The sequence below is a fragment of the Perognathus longimembris genome, chromosome 2 (genome assembly GCF_023159225.1).
Source record: "Perognathus longimembris pacificus isolate PPM17 chromosome 2, ASM2315922v1, whole genome shotgun sequence".
In the NCBI taxonomy this organism is placed as follows: Eukaryota; Metazoa; Chordata; class Mammalia; order Rodentia; family Heteromyidae; genus Perognathus; species Perognathus longimembris.
The window spans coordinates 153,689,985-153,708,242 of NC_063162.1; the positions used below are offsets into that span (position 1 = coordinate 153,689,985).

General features: G+C 62.8%; 1 protein-coding gene across 4 annotated transcripts in view; it reads left to right on the top strand.

The window, feature by feature from the left end:
- Nucleotides 1-18,258, top strand: part of Dnajb6 (DnaJ heat shock protein family (Hsp40) member B6) — a 74,006-nt gene that overhangs the window by 44,730 nt on the left and 11,018 nt on the right. The window contains exons 9-10 of one of the 4 annotated variants that reach the window (XM_048340541.1): nucleotides 5,743-5,952; nucleotides 8,541-8,623. In XM_048340541.1, the coding sequence (XP_048196498.1) occupies nucleotides 5,743-5,952; nucleotides 8,541-8,623 (293 nt within the window). Of the gene's footprint in view, nucleotides 1-5,742; nucleotides 5,953-8,540; nucleotides 9,273-18,258 lie in introns of those variants that run through there. The other 3 variants (XM_048340542.1, XM_048340539.1, XM_048340543.1) reach the window with 3 other exon arrangements.

Here is an 18,258-nt window from a genome sequence, read left to right on the forward strand (position 1 = left end):
GCAGCTAGGGTTACAGGTGTGAGAGCGGTGCTTGTAATTTAGTTTTTGGGTTCCTGGTCTTGCATAGCTTACTGAGGAATCTCGAAGGCTGCATACAATGATCTGCTAAGGGCTTTGATTTAAAGGAACAGCTTTTGCTAATGAGTATGAGGCCCTGGGTACAAAGTTAAAGGAGCAGACTCGTGGACTTGAGTTCAATTTGAAGGGGTTCTTCAGAAGGCGCGGCCCCTTTGCTCACCCCTACCCCGGAGCTGCCAGGCTCCCTAGGATGAGAGCAGCATGCAGTGAGCTGCTCTTCTCCAGCCACCATTTACTCTGGGAGGGCGGCCCTGTGTCCTCCGCCTCAGCTCTGTGTGTCTTGGACAAGCCCTGGGAATGTCCCTGTTGGATTTGTGCCTGGGGCCAGGGCACGGCTGGGAAGTGACTACCACAGCAGTATGCACTATGCCGGAGTGTGTGCACATACACGTACTTGCTGGAGTTGCTGGGCAGCACCGTCCTACGGTAACTAACAACATTTGGCCTGACTCATTCCAGCAGTTGGTGTTTTCAAGATGCCCATGGTGTGCCTATTCCTGGCAGCCCTGAAAGGCCCAGCACAGCTGTCGGGGCTCAGCCTAGAGGAGAGGCAGGACACGCAAGGGCTTCTGAGGGTCTTTTGCCTTGTAGGAAGGACTTAGGGTGGGTTACGCATGGCTCCCAGCGTGTCGTTCCAGGTGCCAGGGGTGTCTGCTTCTGAAAGTCAGTCAGTGAACGGTTCAGTTCTGTGGTGGAGCACTCACTCCCCTTAGAACACTCTATTACTAGATTTCCCTGGGGCACCTTACAAGGTGACCTCTGCCGCGTGCGTGTCCAGGTCCTTGTCCTCGTCCTCGCCCTTGTCCGTGGCGCTTTGGTCCAGGGTAGGTTGCTGCATTCCTCTATCTAGCAGAGCTCTGGCTTTGTACGCGGTTTCCTCATTCTGGCCGCTGCGGTCTTCTCTGCACCTCTGCTTCTGCTCTCCACATGGGTCCTGCTTCTTGGAGACAAATTGCACTTATTCTTGTTGGTCTGCATCTGTTCTGCTATTGAGTTCAAGACAAGAGCACATCTTGGGGTCCCCAAGCTTGACACACATCTGGCACCAATAGTTTGAGTCAGTGTGTGTCTTCTAATGGGCCAGCAGGCATTTTGGGGTGCTTGGGGTGCTTGTTAATTATCTCCTAGGGAAAGCATTGGTAGTGGTTTAAGGAAGTGGTACTTCCTTCCACTCCCCTCCCCCAAACAGAAAAAAGTAGCAACTGCACCAGAGACCTGTAGGTGGCACATAGTTGGGGAAGGGATCGCCTTGGTTTACCTGTGCAGGGGTTTGTGCATGTTGGGGCTCCCTGTGGGGCCTGCTGGTATGCTTGTGGCGAGGAACAGCTGCTCTGTTCGCTGTGGCGGTCTTCGGGTGACCTCAGTGTCCTGACTGGAGACACCTGCAGATCTCATTTTGTTTTGAAATTTAACTTACTTCCTCTTTGATACATAGTTTCACCAAGTGGAAAAGAAACTTGAACTTTGGTAAGCAATCTGCATTTTATTAATTTGTAAGTGTGTGTGCAAAAACGCCATCTGGGCGCAGTCCCTTAGCCTGTGGTTCTAGAGCTTGAACTCAGGACGTAGGTACTGTCCCTGGGTTAGTGTTCTTGCTGCTCGAGTCACGGCTTTTTGGTAGTTCATTAGAGATAATGGTCTCGTGGACTTTGCTGGGTAGCTGGGGTCGCAGGTGTGAGGCTCTGGTGCTTTTGATCTCGGCCACCCCAGTCTGCTGGGTGCAGGTGCCTGGGTGATGGGGGTTGGGGTGTGTGCAGGTGTTGGTGAGGCCCAGAGTAGTTTGAAAGAGGCTCCAGGCCTGACTTGCTTAGCCGGATAGAATGACAAGGGGAAGGTTTTGGGGACACAGTGTCTACCATGCCAGCTTCAGTCATATAAGTACAAGAGATGTTACCGGTCATTGGTAGAGTGCTTGCCCATGTTGAGCTAAAAAGCACAGGGATAACACATAGGCCCCGAGTTCAATCCGGCACAGAGGGCCGGGGGGAGCTGGGGTTGGGTCAGCGGTGACCCTATGACCCTGGCATTTTAGGAGCTAGGAAGTTGTAACTTGTTATTGCTTAAGTAAAATGTCATAAGGTGTTACATAGATGGGTTACCATTTTATAAGTCAGGTAATGAGTATAATTCTTCCTGGACAATGTCCAGTTCCTCCAGTTGTCTGCCCCCCCCCCCCCCCCAATCCCTGCCCACAAGTTGCTTAGTTCATTCTCCACATAATGTGTTGTACTGAATACCATGCCGGCATTTGTTCATTCTTCATCCATTTCTGAGCCTCTAACTCTTGGCCTCCCCCAAAAGAAAAACCCAAAAGCAACCACTACCACCACCAAAACCCCATTTCCATTTCCTAGAATTCATTTCAAAAATGTTGAGAGGAGCTACACCTTTGGGTTCTTCCTCTTAAGTGACCCTCTTTTAGTCTGTGTGTGAATACCTAGAGTCCTGTACAGATTATCATGTCCAGTTACGTTTTAGGTCTAGCTTCCACACGCGAGTGGAAACATGCCCCATTTATCTTTCTGAGCGTGGCTTACCTCACGCTCAGTGATCTCCCTGCAAATGACGTAACTCTCCATTGCACAGGGGCACCACATTTTTGGAGCCACTCCTAGTGTAGGTCTGTCTGGGCTGTTCCCATAGCTTGCCACGTGAGTAGTGCAGCAGTGAACAGGGGTGTGCAAATGGCTACAGGATCCTGACGGGCTTGTGGTGGTGTGTGTGTAGATGCCCAAGAGTGAGCGGTGTGGCTGGGTCATAGGGACGTTCTAAGCCTCCTCCCAGAGTGGCTGTCCTAGTTTACACCCCCACGTGTAGTTCAGTAGGGTTCCTTTCCCTCTACATCTCCACCAGCTTTGCTTGCTTCTTGCTGTTGGCCAGTCTTACCTGAGGTGAGATGGAATTGCATTTCCTTTATGGTGAGAGATGTTGACCATTTCCTCCTGTGTTTGCTTTCTGACAAGTCTTTCGCTCCTTTCATGTAGGGGAGGGAGGAGGTTAGGTTTTTCTCCTTCTCTTTTTTGTCATGGGACTTGAACTTGGCCTGGACACTCCCTGCCCTTGAGCTTATTTCACTCAAGGCGGGCGCTCTACCACTTGGAGCCCCCAGCACCACTTCTGGTTTTCTGAGTCTCCTGGATTTTCCTGCCTGGGCCGGCTATGGGCTGTGGTCTTGAGGGGTCAGCCTCCTGGGTAGCTGTGATGATAGCCGTAAGCCCTTAGCGCTGGGGGCTAGCTTTTGTCAGATGCATTGCTGGCAAAGAACGTGGAGGCTGCCGGCTGTCATTCTAGTTTAGTGATTGTCCTTGGCTGTGCAACTTCTTATTTTAAGACCAAACGGTGGTGTAGGATCTGGAGGGTTCTCACGGGCGGAGCTGGTACCCGGCGTGCGAGCTCACACACCGCGGGCAGCTCGCTCCCTCGTCTCCTCGTGCCGCACGGCTAACCCTTCACCGCCACTTAGATTTGGTCTCACTGCGTCTCCCAGGGCAGCCCCGTCCCGTCGGCTGGGTAACTTACGTCTGGGCGTGACGGTCGAGTGTGTGCGGCGACAGGCTTCTCATCCCATCTGCCCGTGGGGCCCGAGGCCTGCCGGGGCCTCAGCACGGCCCCCCCCCCCCCCCGCCCCGGGGTAAAGCTGAATGAATGCCAGCCGTGCCCGGCGCTGTGGCCCTGAGTGCAGGGGTCCCGCCCTGCCCGTTGGGCCCGGTGGAGTCACAGGCCTTGTGTGCTTACGATGGCTCCTGCTCCCGGGCTCTGGGGGAGTTGAACTGGACGCCAGCCTCACCCGGGTTCTGCCCTAGCGAGCACCGCCGAGACCACGACTCCCCCTCTCCAGGAAGGCTTTGCCACCAGGGCGTGGGGTTTCTTGCCCTCTCCCTGTAAGGGTAGGAAGGGATGGGGGAAGCCCTGTGTGCGGAGCTGTGCCCTCAGCCACCGAATTCAATTCTTTATTTTTGTGTGTGTGCTCGTCTTGGGGATTGAACTTGGGGGCCTGGCTGGTGTCCCTTAGCATTTTCTGGACTCAAGGCCGACACTACCATGGGAGAAACAACTACCACCTCACCTCAGGCCTTTGGATGGTTAGTTGGAGATAAAGAGTCTCACTGTCCTTCCTGCCCAGGCTGGCTTCAAAGGATCCTCAGACACCAGCCTGGCGAGTAGCTAGGATTACCGGTGAGCGCTACCAGTGCTGAGTTCAGTTGAGAGGTGCCTGGCGCCCGCCCCCCCGCCCCGCAAACCTGCCCTGGGCACCAGGACAGTCTGCAATCTGATGCCAGCACGTCTGCGCTCTGCGTTTGCTCGAGTGTCTCGCTCTCCCCGCGGTCCCCATGGAGGACGCAGAGCAGCTCTGGAGACCTGGTTCTGTCTGGGGAGGTAAATTGTCCCTCCACATAGTTTTTCATAAAAGCCGAGACTTTTTACAGTGTAGCTGTATTTTAATTCTCCTGGAAGCGGAGCTCAACATTCTTCACGCCGAGTTTTGTTTACTCTGTTACTTACCTGGGTCATTGGGCGGAGTAGAGGGTTGAAGGGAAGAGACGCCATGCCGGAAGCTCAGCCGTCTCCAGCCTCTAGCCCGATTGACCAGCCAGGAAGCAGCACCTGTCCGACTCGGGGTCTTCGCTCCTAAGGGACCCCCCCCCCCCCGGACCACTGATGGACCAGTCATGTCTTTTGGGGTGCAGCTGCGGGCCCCGCAGCGTGGTGGGGGGGCGCCTGAGGCGGAGTGCCGCGTGAGCGCCATCTGGGGGCCCCGGGCCGAGCCTGTGCCCCGCCGGCGGTGACGGCCCCTCAGCTCCAAGGTAAGTGAGAAGGGCGGAGGCGGCCAGCGTGCGCTGGAGGGCTGTCCCTGCCCCACGGGGACCGGGCTGCACCTCACGCCCGGGAGGCTGCTGTTCACCCCCCCCCCACTTCAGTGGTAACTGTGTGATTGTAACCCCGCGGGCTTGTGGGAGGCGACTCCCCCCGCGGCGGGGCTGGCCGGCCCCGGAGTCCCCTGCGCTCTGGGTCTCCTGCGGCTGGGCTGGGCTGGGCCGGGCTGGGCTGGGCCGGGCCGGGCTGTGGCGGCTCCCTTGCCGGTGTCGAGCTCTCCACGGCTGGGTGATGGTGGTGACTGCTGTCGAGGGTGATAGGCGGCAGCCACTCACGGGGGTGCCCCTGGGGAACGCTTCTCTGGGGCAGGGTGGGAGAAGACCTCGGGGCACGTCCGAGGCGGAGTTCAGCGGTGCTCACACCCGGGTCCCCCAGCCTGGGGACGCGCGGAGTGCACTGTCGGTGCGAGGGCTTGCACACGCGGGGGCTCTGTGGCCAGGTCTCACCTGTGCTCCGTGTGTGTGAGCCCACCCGGCTCCAGGTCAGCGGGCGGGGAAAGGCGCGTCCCCTTCGGTGTGGGGCGGGTGGCCCGTGGGCGGGACAGTGGCGCTGTGGAGATCCGCGGTGGGAGCGCGACGGAGGAGGAGGGCCACGGGGCTGCCGCGTGGGGTCCGCACCGCCCCCGCCCCCGCCGTGGTCGTGCAAGGCGGCACTCTCGTCCAGGTGTGAGGTGCACTAAGGGCGTCCGTCCTCCCCTCCCAGGCCCAGCAGCCCTCCTCCAGAACCGCCTCCCGGGAGGCAGGCGGCGGGGGCGGAGGCCGCGCTCACGGCCGTCCCGTGTGCTTTCAGGTGTGGCCGACGCCGAGGCCCTGGCGGAGGAATGCCTGCGGAGAGGCCAGCACTCCCTGCCAGCCACCACGTCCACCGGCACGCGCCCGCCCCAGCCGCCCCGCGCCGGCCCCGCGGCCAGACCCACGCCTCACCCCGTCGTGGACGACAGCGAGGAGCGAGACCGGCCTCGGGTCCCCGGCCACTGGGACACCCCCGTGAGCTCAGCAGGTGTGCAGGAGGGAGCTGGCGCGGCGGAACCCCAGAGCGACCCGCCCCCGGACGCAGAGCAGCGAGAAGGGAAGTGCCACCGGTGCTGCTGCGTCCTGACCTGAGCGCGCGCGGGGAGCCGGGGACCGGCGTGGAGGCGGGGGCTGCCCGCGCCCCTGCCCGCGCCCCCGACGGCTCCGCGGAGGCCTGGCCACGGCGGCTCAAAGGCGACCCCAAGATTAAAACGGGGTCCTAGCGCTTGCGACACGTGTGCGGTGTGTTGTGTGAGCCAGGACGAGAGCTCCTGGGATTGCACACGCCCCTGGAGCCCCAGGGCTCCCTCCCTCTGCCCCCCGAGCTCTGGAGCCCCGCTCTGCCCTCCTCCCTCTCTGAGCGCCGAGGACTCGATGGGTTATCGGCAAATAGACGCTGCGGTGTCCCCCCAGGGGAAGACTCGAGCCCCCGGCTGGTGATAGCGGGCAAAGCCGGGTGCCGTGTGAGCGGCAAGCAGGGGAGGATAAGGGTTCATTCCCTCACCAATGCAGTGGCTCAGATAAGGCAGAGGACCCGTGCACCAGCTCCAAGAGCCTGCCGGGGGCTCAGATGCCCGTGTCTGGCCGGCCGGCCTGCTTTGTGGAAGAGGTGCCCGCCCGTGAGAGAAGCTTGGTAACGGGGGGGGGGGCAGCACTTCCCGTGCAGCTAGGGGAGTGGCGGTTGGGGAGGCAGTCGGCCTGGCTCTGCGTTTGGGAAGGTGGCGCTCTGAGCCAAACCCAGAGCAGCACCCCGAAGCCTGCCGCCGCCGAGGAGTCACGAGGTCTGGCTGGCTCAGTAGCCTCCGCCTCTGCCCTGTTTCAGTTCTTTGACCCATTTTTGGCAGTGCTAGGTCGTGACCTTGGCAAGCAGGCGCCGATTCTGCACTTGGGCCGCGTGCCTGGCCTGGACACTGTTCCTGGGCTTCCGGCCGGCCTTGTTTCCTCTCCTTCCCTGGGGAGGGAGCACAGAGCCCGGGCCTGCTAAGCATGTGTTCTGACACTAGCCACAGCCCTCTCCCAGGCCGCGGTGGCCTTTCTCTTGCTAACCAGCCAGCACTTTTACCACTGAGCTGATTTTGTGTGTGTGTGTGTGCATGTGCGTGCACGCACGTGTCAGGGCCTGGGCACTGGCTCGGAACTGTGTGATCCTCAGATCTCAGCCTCCTGAGCACCTAGGATTACAGGGGGGCACCCTCTTTGAGTGGCGCATAGGAGTAGACTCGTGAATGCAGCACAAGTCCTTGCGCCAGGGAAGGGGGACTGGCCCGGGACGCAGGAGTGCTGGTCCTGTGGAGAGCCCCGGGGGCAGCAGGGTGTCCGCAGCTCCTCTCCTGGCCTTACGATAGCTTGCTTGGCTTGGCTTGGCTTTTTTTTTTTTTTTCTTTTTTGCTAGTTCTGGGGCTTGAACTCAGGGCCTGAGCACTGTCCCCCACTTCTTTTGCTCTACCACTTGAGCCACAGTGTCACTTCCGGCTCTTTCCGTATATGTGGTGCTGAGGAATTGAACCCAGGGCTTTGTACATGCTAGGCAGGCACTCCGCCACTAGGCCACACTCCCAGCTCACCTCTTTTTCCAGACCCCGGTTCTCAGATGTTGGCCTCCTCGGCTGTGGCTGTGATTTCCTTCCGGGGGTGCCAGGACCAGGCCTGGGCTTCCCTTTGTGCTGTGAGATGGTGGAGGGGTGCTGGGCTGCAGCTGGGTGGGGGCAGCTCAGCAGGACTGCACGGAGAGCCCGGGCTGGGGGTTAGAGCCCTGGTTTCTGGGGCAGTGACTAGGAGTTGGCCATGTTGGCGGTTGCTTTTTTCTTGTGGTGCTGGGGAGTGAGCCCAGGCCCTTGCCCGGGCTGGGTGAGCACTCTCCTGCTGAGCCACCTCCACCTCCATGGCTCTGCCTTCTGTCACTCACTGCTGGGACATGGACGGCTGGCCCGGCCTCCACGCGCAAGGCAGACGCCACAGACCAGGAAGCACGCACAGATGTGGCGCTGGTGGTGGCGTGGCAGGGCTGGCGGTGGTGCCGTGCGTTTGTGAGTTGTGCACACTATGCGCTGTGAGGGGTGTGAGCGTTAGCGGTGCTTGCAGTTTTGCAGGCTGAAGCAGGTGGCTGCCTGGGGTGCTGCGGAAGGCCGCGTCCTCGCGGGGCCTCGCCTGTGTCCTCGCGCAGTGTGAGCCGCGGGGCCTCTTGTGAGTGGGGCGGGCCCTCTCCAGCCCTGGCCACGCCCGCCCGCCCGCCCTGCGGGGACCAGGTCTGCCTTGCGGCAGGCCCAAGGGCAGGAGTCTTGGTTTCTGGCTCAGGGGGTCGGGTCTGTCCTTCGCCTTGGGCCCCGCGCTGGCAGGGCGCGCACGGCACAGGAAAGAAACGCGAGCGGGAGGGCAGGGCGGGCGGGCGTTGCAGGCAGAGCCTCGGGGGCTCGGCGTGGCCGCTGGCCGGCGGCTGGCGGAGGCGCGGGGGCGGTGAGCAGGCGGACGGAAGTTCCCAGATCTGGACCGCACAGATGACTTTGCTCCGCGACCTGCCCGCCTCGCCTGAGGAAGCAGGTGCTGCTGTGCAGTGTTTCACAAGCTGTGTTTCCGTAGGGGCCAAAGAAGGTGGCAAGAGGAAGAAACAGAAGCAGAAAGAGGACTCGAAGAAGAAGAAGCCGACCAAAGGGAACCACTAGGCCGGCCCCGCCCGCCCTCCTGCCCGCGTGTGCCGCGCACGTGCAGCAGCCGCAGCGCCTTCTCGCTTAGCGGGATCGTGAACGTGTACACGCTCGCGGGTCGGTAGGATCAGGGCGTCGAGACGGAGGTGACAATCACGGGTGGCGTGGTCGATGTCTGGGACACCGCCTCGACGTTGTCACTCTGCTTTTTTTCTCCAGCACTAAATGGGTTAGTGTTCTCCTCTTGAGTCGCGAGGCTCTGTCTTGCCCTCTCCAGCCGGGATGTGGGTAGCGGTGGGAGTTCCGTAAGGCACGGCCCGAGCCCGGGCGCGTCTCCGGGACACACCCTCCTTCCCGGCGGCGGCATACGTCCGAGTGCCCCCGTCGCTTCGCGTGCACGTAAGATCACTCCTGTAGCTGTCCAAGTCCTCTCCAAGTCCAAGTTTGACTGCAAATCTTGCTTAATTTTTTGCTAAATCTCATCTTTCTCGGATCTATGATTCTTTTTTCAGTAAGAAGGTTTTGCTCAGCAATACCATCTCTAGCTTTGACAAGTCAGGCTGATGCTGGGGCAAACCAAGCTGGCTGTTGACACACACACACGCACACCGCACGCACACACGTGTGCCGAATGACCGGCCGTTGGGCAGAAGCTCGGCCTGAACATTTCAGTTTGCAAACCTGGGTCCCTGCAGACAGCGTTTCATTCTTTCCCGACCCCGCTGCTTCCTGGCACTGACTCGCTCGCTCGCTCGCATGCTGCTGCCGCCTAACTCTGGTTTCCCTGGAGCTGCGGGCGCCACGTGCTCCCCACCGGCTTGTTCCTGTCCGCACGGCCCTGCAGCCCCGAGGACCTGGGTCATGCTGCTTGTCCCTTGTCCTGTGGGGGGGAGTGGGGACTGGGTTTGGAGCGGGCGGGGTGTGGCGCACCCCCACCGGGAGCCACCACCGGGCCCCCACGGGGGAGGCCTGGGCGGGGTGGTGCACCCGGCTTTGGTCGTGCACGGCACGGGTGGTCACAGTGGGCTGGACCGGTACTTAATGCGTGTGGAAAATGTGACCTTCAAAGCACAACGTGTTTTACTGCTTCCTACAAATAAAGCGTATGCACTGTTGAGTCCAGCTCTCGTGTGGTTAATGGCAAATTAGGCGGTTTGTTCCGGGTCCTCAGTGAGGGCCGAGATGCTTGGCCCTTGTGGCCACGTGGGCTCCTCTAGGGGGGCGTCGGCTGGGGATGGGGTGTGTGGCCTCCCCCGTAACCATGACAGCACCGGGGCGCCACAGTTTCCAGCTCGGAGGAGGATGGCACTGTGGCGAATTGGTTCTCCTGGCTGGAGATGGTTCCAGCGTTCTGGTTTTGGGCGCACACGCGCGTGCCAGTCCAAGTGCCGGGGCCCTGTTCTTGAGCTGTTTGCCATGCGAGCCACCACTCAACCCCCCGCGGCTCTGGTGTTTGATCAGGCTGGCTTGGAGCCACGGGTGCTGGGCCTGCCGTTCCTGGGGCGCCCGAGGGGGTGGCGCTGGCCCAGGCTGGTGCCGCACACGGCTCCCCGCACCCTCGGCCCTTCCCCAGCCGGCCGCGTGGTGGCGACCACGCCGGAGCTGGCGCGCCCCTGCGCGTGGGGAGGACCCGGGGAGCGCGCCCATGGCCGCACCGTGCATGGGGGGGCGGGCGGGGCGCAGGTGGAGAGGCAGGGCCGGGCGGGGTCAGGGGGCCAGGTGTGGGGAGCACGGGGGCTGTGGCCAGGTTGGCGGGGGCGGGGGGAGAGGGGGGAGATGGCAGCCCCAAGGGCACAAAAGACACCTCTGTGGGGCGCACTTGAGCGCCTGGCCACCCCTGTTGGGCACACCCCAGATGTGGTCTCCGGGGTGGGGGGGGGGGAGGGGAAGAGGGCCACGTCCGGCCCCGAGTTAGGTCAGCAGCAATGTCTATAGAATGTAATGTCCAACCTGACCTGCAGATTTGGGACCTGCGAGTCTCCATAATTGTGTGAGGCAACTTCCTAAAATCTGCCCCCTGCTCCCTGCTCCCTGTCTGTCTGTCTGTCTGTCTGTCCGTCCGTCCGTCCGTCCGTCCGTCCTCTGCCTACCCGCATACCTTGAAATGCATGCTACTATTGTATTTCTTTGGGGAACCCTGGCTGGTGCACACTCACGTGTTCAGCCCACGGTGTTGGCGCAGGCTGCGTCTCTCTCGTCAGCCTCGTCAGCCGTAACCAGGAAGCCTTGGGAACGGGAGGTTCTGCATCACGGTCCCCCGCACCCCCGCAGAGTGTGCCGCACAGTTAGGACGTAGTACGTTCAATAAATGTGTGCCCCTCCCCTCCAGGAAGCGGGCTGCTTTTGGGGGCTGGCTCTGCAGGTGGGCCCCAGGGGTCCCCCCCCCCCCCCCCCCCCCGTCACATACTGGGAGGGCGGGTGCTGGGGGCGCAGGCTGTGCACTGGGCTCTCCAGCCCCGGGGGCTGTGTCCCTCCTCACTGCGCCTTGTTCTTGCTTGTGTGCACACGCACAGACCAGTGCCAGGCTTGGCCTCAGGGCCTGGAGGCTGTCCATCCCTGAGCTGCTTTTTGTTCCAGGCTAGCCCTCTCCCACTTGCTCCACAGGGTCACTTCCGGCCTTTTCTGTCTGTGGGGTGCTGAGGAATCGAACCCAGGGCCTCGTGCATGCTCGGCGCGCGCTCTACCGCTAGGCCGCCTTCCCAGCCTCACCTAGCTTTGTAAACGAGGGCTGGCACCCTACCACTGGAGCCACACCCCACCTCCTGGCTTCCGCTTCCCGAGTAGCTGGGGTTACAGGCGTGACAGTCCTCGTTCTTAGGGCACCCGTAGTTTCTGTGGACATGAATTTGTGCATGTCTGTGGGGCACGTGTGGGGTGTGGCATTCCACGTGATCAGGTCAGGGCGATTGGCATGTCCACCTGGCCTTCCCCATTCTACCACGGGTCTCAGAAGTCAGCCATCCTAAGACCACCGGGTCACTGAACACTGCCCAGGGAGGAGGGCCGTGATCTGGGCCACCCAGGCTCGGGCCCCTTCCTGGGCCTCTAATTCAGAGGGCCCCCCTCCTCGGCTGCCCTCCCCCTCCTGCTCCCCCTCCCCCTCCCCGCGCCCCGCATGCCCTCGGGGCCTCAGCCCAGGTGTGGCCGCTTCCCACTTGTCCCCCGTCTTTTTTGTGGTAGGCGCTGGTTCTGAGGCTTGGACTCACTGGGCTCACTCCCTGAGCTCTGATGCTCCAGGCTCCCTGGGGGAGGGGGAGGGGGAGGAGGAAGGGGGAGGGAGGGGGAGGGGGGAGACCTGGAGTGGCCCGGAGGAGCCATCCTGGCCGGATTTACGTTGTCTCTCTTGGGCCCTCCTGATTGCCAATCGCCTTCAGAAAGGAGGGACAGGCAGCGTGGAGCAGGCCGCCCCTCCAGCCCTAGCGCAGGTAGGGGCCGTCCCCCACCCGGCAGAGCCAGGGGCCTGGGCTGCAGGCGCCTCCTCCAGTGGACACGGGCCAGTACTGTGGGGCTGAACGGAGGTCAAGTGGGGCCCACTGCTTGCCAGGACCCTGAGGGGTGAGGCCTCGTCCAGTGGTCACCGCCTCTGTGCACGCGGCCTCCTCCTCCTCCTCCAGTAGTCACTCCTGTGTGCACACGGCCTCCTCCTCCTCCTCCAGTGGTCACTCCTGTGTGCACACGGCCTCCTCCTCCTCCAGTGGTCACTCCTGTGTGCACACGGCCTCCTCCTCCTCCAGTGGTCACCGCCTCTGTGCACGCGGCCTCCTCCTCCTCCTCCTCCTCCAGTGGTCACTCCTGTGTGCACACGGCCTCCTCCTCCTCCTCCTCCTCCTCCTCCTCCTCCTCCTCCTCCTCCTCCTCCTCCTCCTCCTCCAGTGGTCACTCCTGTGTGCACGCGGCCTCCTCCTCCTCCTCCAGTGGTCACTCCTGTGTGCACACGGCCTCCTCCTCCTCCTCCTCCTCCTCCTCCTCCTCCTCCTCCTCCTCCTCCAGTGGTCACTCCTGTGTGCACGCGGCCTCCTCCTCCTCCTCCTCCTCCTCCTCCTCCTCCAGTGGTCACTCCTGTGTGCACGCGGCCTCCTCCTCCTCCTCCTCCAGTGGTCACTCCTGTGTGCACACGGCCTCCTCCTCCTCCTCCAGTGGTCACTCCTGTGTGCACACGGCCTCCTCCTCCTCCTCCTCCAGTGGTCACTCCTGTGTGCACACGGCCTCCTCCTCCTCCTCCTCCTCCTCCAGTGGTCACTCCTGTGTGCACGCGGCCTCCTCCTCCTCCTCCTCCTCCAGTGGTCACTCCTGTGTGCACACGGCCTCCTCCTCCTCCTCCTCCTCCAGTGGTCACTCCTGTGTGCACATGGCCTCCTCCTCCTCCAGTGGTCACTCCTGTGTGCACGCGGCCTCCTCCTCCTCCTCCTCCTCCTCCTCCTCCTCCTCCTCCTCCTCCTCCTCCAGTGGTCACTCCTGTGTGCACACGGCCTCCTCCTCCTCCTCCTCCTCCAGTGGTCACTCCTGTGTGCACACGGCCTCCTCCTCCTCCTCCTCCTCCAGTGGTCACTCCTGTGTGCACACGGCCTCCTCCTCCTCCAGTGGTCACTCCTGTGTGCACGCGGCCTCCTCCTCCTCCTCCTCCTCCAGTGGTCACTCCTGTGTGCACACGGCCTCCTCCTCCTCCTCCAGTGGTCACTCCTGTGTGCACGCGGCCTCCTCCTCCTCCTCCAGTGGTCACTCCTGTGTGCACGCGGCCTCCTCCTCCTCCTCCTCCTCCTCCTCCTCCTCCTCCTCCTCCTCCTCCTCCAGTGGTCACTCCTGTGTGCACACGGCCTCCTCCTCCTCCTCCTCCTCCAGTGGTCACTCCTGTGTGCACACGGCCTCCTCCTCCTCCTCCTGCAGTGGTCACGCCCCTCCTTGCACACCGCCTGCCCGTCCAGTGGGTCACTGCGTGGATGTGTTGAATGAGGGCGGTTGCTCAGAGGCTTGAACCCTGGGCTAAAGCGATCTCCCCATCTCGGTGTCCCTGAGCAGCTGGGAGCAGAAGTCAATGGCACCGCGGCAAGCCAAGGTGAAGTACGTTAAAGTCGGATTTCATTTTATCAAGCTGTTGTACAGAGGTTGTCATTCCATAAGCCGGGTAGTGAATGGGCCTCTCTCTCGGGGCCGCGTCCGCCCTTCCTTCCCTGCCCCTCTGTGTCTCGCTCGCAGTTCCCCCGTGTCTGCGTGGCTGGGTGAGGATTTCATTGATACGCTGGCTGTTTAATGCCCCTCACAGAAGACAGCCCTGGTGCGGCGGTTCCACGATGCACTCCCTCCAGTGGTCACCAGAGGGCGCCGCGACAACGCAAACCACGGCTCCCGGGTCCCACCTCTGGCCGCCGGACACCGAGGGGGTCGTGGCCGTGCACACAGCGTGCTGCCCAGCGGGGAGACCCCACACCCACGGGCCTCGAGTCCGCGCGCGCCTCAGCCTGGCCGCCCGTGGAGTGAGTCCCCCGCCTGGCCCGTCTCCCCCCTCACGGCCTGGCAGAGTCAGCCGAGCCCCTGCCGTCCAGGTGACACCCAGCCCGGCCAGGGCAGACAGCGCTGGGAGCAAGGGGCGATTCGAGGGCCGGAGTGTTACACGCTAGAACGTAAATCGTGGTCTTGGGGGAGCAAGTGTTTCATAAAGTACGATCACGTGAGTGAAAGGTCATTGCTCTGAGGTGTGGATTCCTACCGCCACTTCCACGGACACAGAGTGGGAAATATAAAAGTGTTAGAATGAATAATACTGTACCATTTGTAAGGAAGTGCAAAGACTTGGAAAAAGTTCTATTGAGTGAAGTAAGCCGGACGCGGAGAAACAAAGGCCGCGTGACCCCCTCGTTTGCGTGAGCTAGGATGAGCCTGTCAACCTGCAAGCAAACACGCCGGGCGTTAGGCGAATTACACGTAACCGTAACATCGTACACATAATAGACTACGGCGAGCGCACGTAGTGTGATCTTGTAGAAAGACAAAGTCCAGCGAAATGGGAAATGGGAACACGGGGGAGGAGAGTGGAGCCGGGGGGGGGGGGGGGAGGCGAGTCCAGGCGAGGATTGAGTGCCGGTACCGCAGGAGGTGAGCGCGCGTGGAGGAGGCGGAGGCGGAGGAAGGCGCCCCGCAATCACAAATGGCCTTGTTGCGTGGCTCCTTCTTTGTACAACTACTTCAAGATAACGTAAGTTTGGGGCGGTTTTAAATTTGGTTGGAAGAGGAGTGGACCAGAAGGGATGGCGCCGCACCCAACACTGACTGCACTGGCAGTTAAAATGCAGAATGGCCACGGGTGTGTGTGTGTGTGTGTGTGTGTGTGCGTGTGTGCTTTGAACTTTAGAAGCCACTGAAAAGAGTTCAGAGACGATGTGGAAAATATTTTCATCCATAGTTTGAGAAATGCCAGATTCAGGGGGAGGCGGGGAAATGAGGGAGGAGGTAACGAGTTGGATAAGAAATGGACTCCCTGCCTTCCGTATGGAGCTGTAAGCCCTCTGCACATCACTTTAACAGTAAGTGAAAACCAAAAAAAAGAAATGCAAGATTCACGGCTGGGCTCCGGTGGCTCGCACCTGTCACCCCAGCTACTCAGGGGCCTGAGCTCTGAGGATCGCGGTTTGAAGCCAGCCCGGGCAGCCAAGTCCGTGAGACTCCTGTCTCCAGCCAAGCATCAAAAAGCGGAAAGTAGAGCTGTGGCTCCAGTGGTAGAGCGCTAGCCTTGAGCAGAGAGCTCAGGGACAGCGCCCGGGCCCTGAGTTCAAGCCCCAGGACTGGGGTTATGTATATGTGTGTGCGTGTGTGTGTGTGTGCACGCACACACATAAGCGGTGGGGACACAGGGCAGGAGTCTGGAACTGGTAGGAAGTAACCCGGCAGTCACTACAGAGCGGACTCCGCCGCCAGCCCCACCGGACCCTGTAGCTAGGACCAGGAAATCAAGATGGCGCTGGGGCTCCCAGGACTCAGCGCCCCCTCAGCGAGGCTCAGAAGGGCTTGCCCTCCTCCCGGGGGTGGGGGGGTGGGGACCCCCACCAGGGCATCCCGTGGTGCTCCGGTCCTCGGCCTGTGCTGGGGGTCTGGCCCCGTTGGACACGGGTCTCCGCAGCGCTCCCAGAGTCCTCCTAACGAAGCCACCTGAGGACACGGGGGGACCCCCGGAGACAGGCCCCCCGAGGCACGCAGGAGGAGGGACCACGGGGCGAGGCCACGCGAGGTGGCCACGTGTCCAGCAGCCGAGGACACGGACGGCCAGAGGGACAACCGTCCGCTGAGCCCCTGTGTGTGGGGACCCAGTGACGAGCGGTCGGTCGGTCTGTCTGTCTGTCTGTCTGTCGGTCGGCCCGCAGCCCGTGCTGTGAGGCAGGTGGGGGTGGAGGGGAAGCGTCTGAGTGCGGGGCCGGGCGCGGGGGTTGGCACGGGCCGAGGGCGTCCGCACGGGTCCTGGGTGTGCCCTGCGAGCCCCGGTGTCGCACTGACGGACGCCCTGCCTGCGCCTTCCTCTCCAACGTGACCCGGGCCTTACCACTGACGCAATGTCTGTCTGTCTTTCCTCATGGCCACATCTGGTGGTCTCCGCCTCTGTCCGGTGTCACTTATTTGGTGTCCAGTGAAAGTGACAAGAACGTATGAGGACGGTGACAGTGGAGTCTGAGCGGGCGGGGCGGTGCCCGGCTCCAGCCCGAGGCAGCCGGGGCCGGCACGGAGCCATCGCAGTGACGTGGCTCATTCCTGTAATCCTGTCCACTCCAGAGGCTGAGATCAGGAGGAAGGAGGTTCAAAGTCAGCCTGGCAGACCCTTCTCGGGCGGGAGCTGGGTGGGGGGACACATGCCAGGCGTTCCAGCTACAGGAGTGAACACGTGGATCAAAGGCTTGGCCACCCTGAGCCAAGTGACACCCCCATCTCAAAATAGCCGCGCAAAAAAAGGCAAGCGGTGTGGGCCAGAGACAGTGTCGGCCTGGCAAGTGGAAATCCCTGAGTTCAAATCCCAGTAACCGCGCACACACGCGGAATGGGTTCTGCGTGACAGATGAACACCTCACCCCCAGCCAGGAGCCACCTGGCCTAGAACCGTAGCTGATTTCTGACCTTGGGCTTTCATTCATTTACTCGGTCGTGGGGCTCGAACTCAGGCCCCGGGCGCCGTCCCTGAGCTCTTTAGCTCAAGTCTAGCGCCCTACCACTTTGAGCCACAGCTCCATGTCTGGTTTGCAGGTGGTTGGTTGGAGATGAGAGTCTCATGGGCCCTCCTGCCCGGGCTGGCTTTGAACCTGGATATTCAGCTCTCAGCCTCGGGAGGAGCCGCAGGTGCCTGGCTCGTTCGGTTGTTTACCGGGTGGTCTCGGCTCTGCGCTCCTGGGCCGGGGCTCTGCCGCTGAGCCCGCGGGGCATCTCGGTGCGTGAGCAGCGGGTGCTGTGCCCGGCAAGGACCCCGGAAGCGTGCGGCTGTGCTCACCCTGGGGCCTGGCTCCGGCCCACCCCTCTGCTTCTAGGGCAGAATGCAGAGCCCCGGGCCTGGGGGCCTCTGAGGGCCCAGTCAGGGGGCAGTGCCTGCCGTGGTCCTCTCCCACAGTGGTGCGCGTGCATGGGTGCGCGTGTGTGCACGTGTGCGTGTGCGCGTGTATGGTGCGTGTGTGCGCGCGTGTATGGGTGTGCGTATGGGTGCGCGTGTGAGCACGTGTGCATGCGTGCGCGTTTATGGGTGCGCGTGTGAGCACGTGTGCGTGCGTGCGCATGTATGGGTGCGCGTGTGCGTGCATCCGCGTGTATGGTGTGCGCGTGAGCGCGTGTGCGTGTGCGCGTGTATGCACGTGTGCGTGTGAGCACGTGCGCGTGTGTGCGCGTGTGCACGCGCGCGTGGCCAGAGTCAACACGACGCTCGAGGTGGGAGAGCATGGCCTGCCCTCATGGGAGGAGGCCCCCCCCCCAGCGGGCGTGCGGCGGGGAGGCGGCGCCGCGAGGGGATCTGGGCCCCGTGGCCGCGCAGGGAAGCTGAGGCGGCTGCAGGGCTGAGGATGCGCCCTGAAGCCACTGCTGCGGGGGTGGAAGGAAGACCGGCCGAGAGGCAGCCACGCCCGCCGCCTGGACAAACGCCGACCTGGCCGGTCCCGGCCGCCGGGCCCCGCCCTGCGCACCTGGCCCTGGCCCCGCCCCCTGCGCCTGGCCCCGCCCTTGCCCCGCCCCTGGCGCCTGGCCCCGCCCCTGGCGCCTGGCCCCGCCCCGAGCCTGGCCCCGCCCCTGGGCCTGGCCCCGCCCCCAGCCTGGCCCCGCCCAGCCCCTGGGCCTGGCCCCGCCCCTGGGCCTGGCCCCGCCCCCCGAGCCTGGCCCCGCCCCGCCCCTGGGCCTGGCCCCGCCCCTGGGCCTGGCCCCGCCCCTGGCACCTGGCCCCGCCCCGAGCCTGGCCCCGCCCCTGGCGCCCGGCGGTGCGGGAGCTGGGGGCGCTGGAGGCTTCTTCCCTCCTCCGACCCGAGGCCGCCTCAGCCGCGGTTCCCCTTCCGTCCCTGTCCCCCGCGGCCCCAGGAGCTGCCCGGGGCCGTCCTGCGGCGCTCGCTCGCCGGGGCCCCGAGGTCTCTGGCTGTGCTTCCCCGCCGCTCGCTCTCCTCCGCCGGGGGCGGGGTCCCCTGGGGGGAGCGCGGAGGGGGCGCTGC